Raw genomic sequence first — 1,703 nt, 5'->3', positions numbered from 1 at the left:
ATTGGTAACCTGCAATAGCACGGACATTTACCTATGGTGCAATTTTTTTTGGCACACGACGGTGTACAAAACTTAAATTCTACAACTACTTGTGGTTTGTTTTAGATCATAAGTTTCAAAAGTATTTCTATTATTCTTAAACTCAAAGATGCACGATCTAGGATTTAAATTCTGTGTATTCAATCACTAAAGATTTTAACATTGACCGATTATGGATTCATACCTACAGTTTGTTGTAGTTTTAGTTGATATTTACACACAACTTCATATTTCATGTTGAAAGTAGTGGATTCAAACGAACCTGATATTGAACTATGCATTGGCCTTTGCTTAAATTACATGCTCAATGAAATATCTTTACATAGATGGAGTAATACTTATGTCTCAATGCCAACCATCTGATCGGTTGTATGAGATTTTATCATTGTTCACATTGCTTCATATAAAATTATCATATTATTTGGTTGTATTAGGAAGATATTCTCTGTGGATGATGGTGCTAGATTTATTTTTATCATCAAATTTACTCTCGTTATATGCATACTTATGTCGGATTCATTTTACCATGTTTATAGCTACTTAATTATAGTTCTCTTCTAAATTAAAATACATTAATTTCCTTGTTGATGAGCGCAGAGCTACTCAAAATTCCTCCAAATTCTCCTGATTATGCCATCTTCACCAATGTGACCAAATCCCATGTATCCACACCTGGGGGAGCTTCATCATCATCATCATCATCATCTTCATCGTCACAGGATACTACAAAAGACGTCTCCAACGGATTCAAGAACGGACCCCAGCTTTCGGTTATCGGAACAGTTGTGGCTGCTGCACTTGTAGCGATCTTTTTATCTGTAATTCCTAGGAAGCTACTAGTATTTTGATTTAACTAGAGGAAAAGGAACTAGATTACTCCTTTTGATCTGCTTAGTTTTGGTTTAATTTGTAGCTTTTGGTTGTAACTCGTCTTGCCTTGTTTTAATGAATTGATGTTTGCACACGCATGAAATTATGTTGTATGGATTTTGTTATGCTGGTACGTGACCAAGGAGCTATGTGGCCGTGAGAATTGTTCAATTTATTTTACTACGTACTTTATTTCAAAATCGTGAAGCTTAGTACTGCTATCTACCCGCAGACAGATGGTCAGATCAAGAATACTATCCAAACTCTAGAAGACATGTTGAGAGCTTATGTGATTGACTTCAAGGGAAATTGGGTTGGTCATCTACCTTTGATTGTGTTTGCTTATAATAACAGTTACCATGCTAGTATTCATTCCAGGCCTTATATGGGTGTAGGTGTACATTATCTATTGGGTGGTTTGAAGTTAGTGAGGCTGCTTTGATTGGGACAGATTCTTTACTTGAGGCTATGGAGATGGTTCAGTTGATTCGTGATAGGTTGAAAACCGCTCAAAGTCCTCAAAAATCGTATGCAAATGTTAGGAGGAGAAAATTGAAGTTCCATATGGTGGTTGACTGTTATTGAAGGTGTCATCCATGAAGGGAGTAATGAGCTTTGGAAGGAAGAAAAAACTCAGTTCATGGTATATTGGTCCGAATGAGAACTTAAACTGTGTGGGAGATGTCGCTTGCGACCTAGATCTTCTGTCAGAATCAACTGTTGTTCCTCCAGTTTTTCATGTGTCTATGTTGAAGAAATTCATTGGTGACCATCCTTGGTAGTACCGATAGAAA

The 1,703-nt window shown here is 36.3% G+C and overlaps 1 protein-coding gene across 1 annotated transcript in view; it reads left to right on the top strand.

Moving 5' to 3' along the window:
- Positions 1-1,082, top strand: part of LOC107852640 (non-specific lipid transfer protein GPI-anchored 1) — a 37,651-nt gene extending 36,569 nt beyond the window's left edge. Inside the window, exon 2 of the mRNA XM_047398919.1 lies at positions 637-1,082. Within this exon, the coding sequence (XP_047254875.1) occupies positions 637-887 (251 nt within the window). The 3' untranslated portion in view covers positions 888-1,082. The remainder of the gene's footprint in view (positions 1-636) is intronic.
- The last annotated feature ends 621 nt before the right edge of the window (positions 1,083-1,703 follow it).

Source organism: Capsicum annuum, chromosome 11 (genome assembly GCF_002878395.1).
Source record: "Capsicum annuum cultivar UCD-10X-F1 chromosome 11, UCD10Xv1.1, whole genome shotgun sequence".
In the NCBI taxonomy this organism is placed as follows: domain Eukaryota; kingdom Viridiplantae; phylum Streptophyta; class Magnoliopsida; order Solanales; family Solanaceae; genus Capsicum; species Capsicum annuum.
The sequence above is the reverse complement of the archived record's forward strand: the minus strand, read 5'-3'. Positions and strand labels throughout refer to the sequence as shown.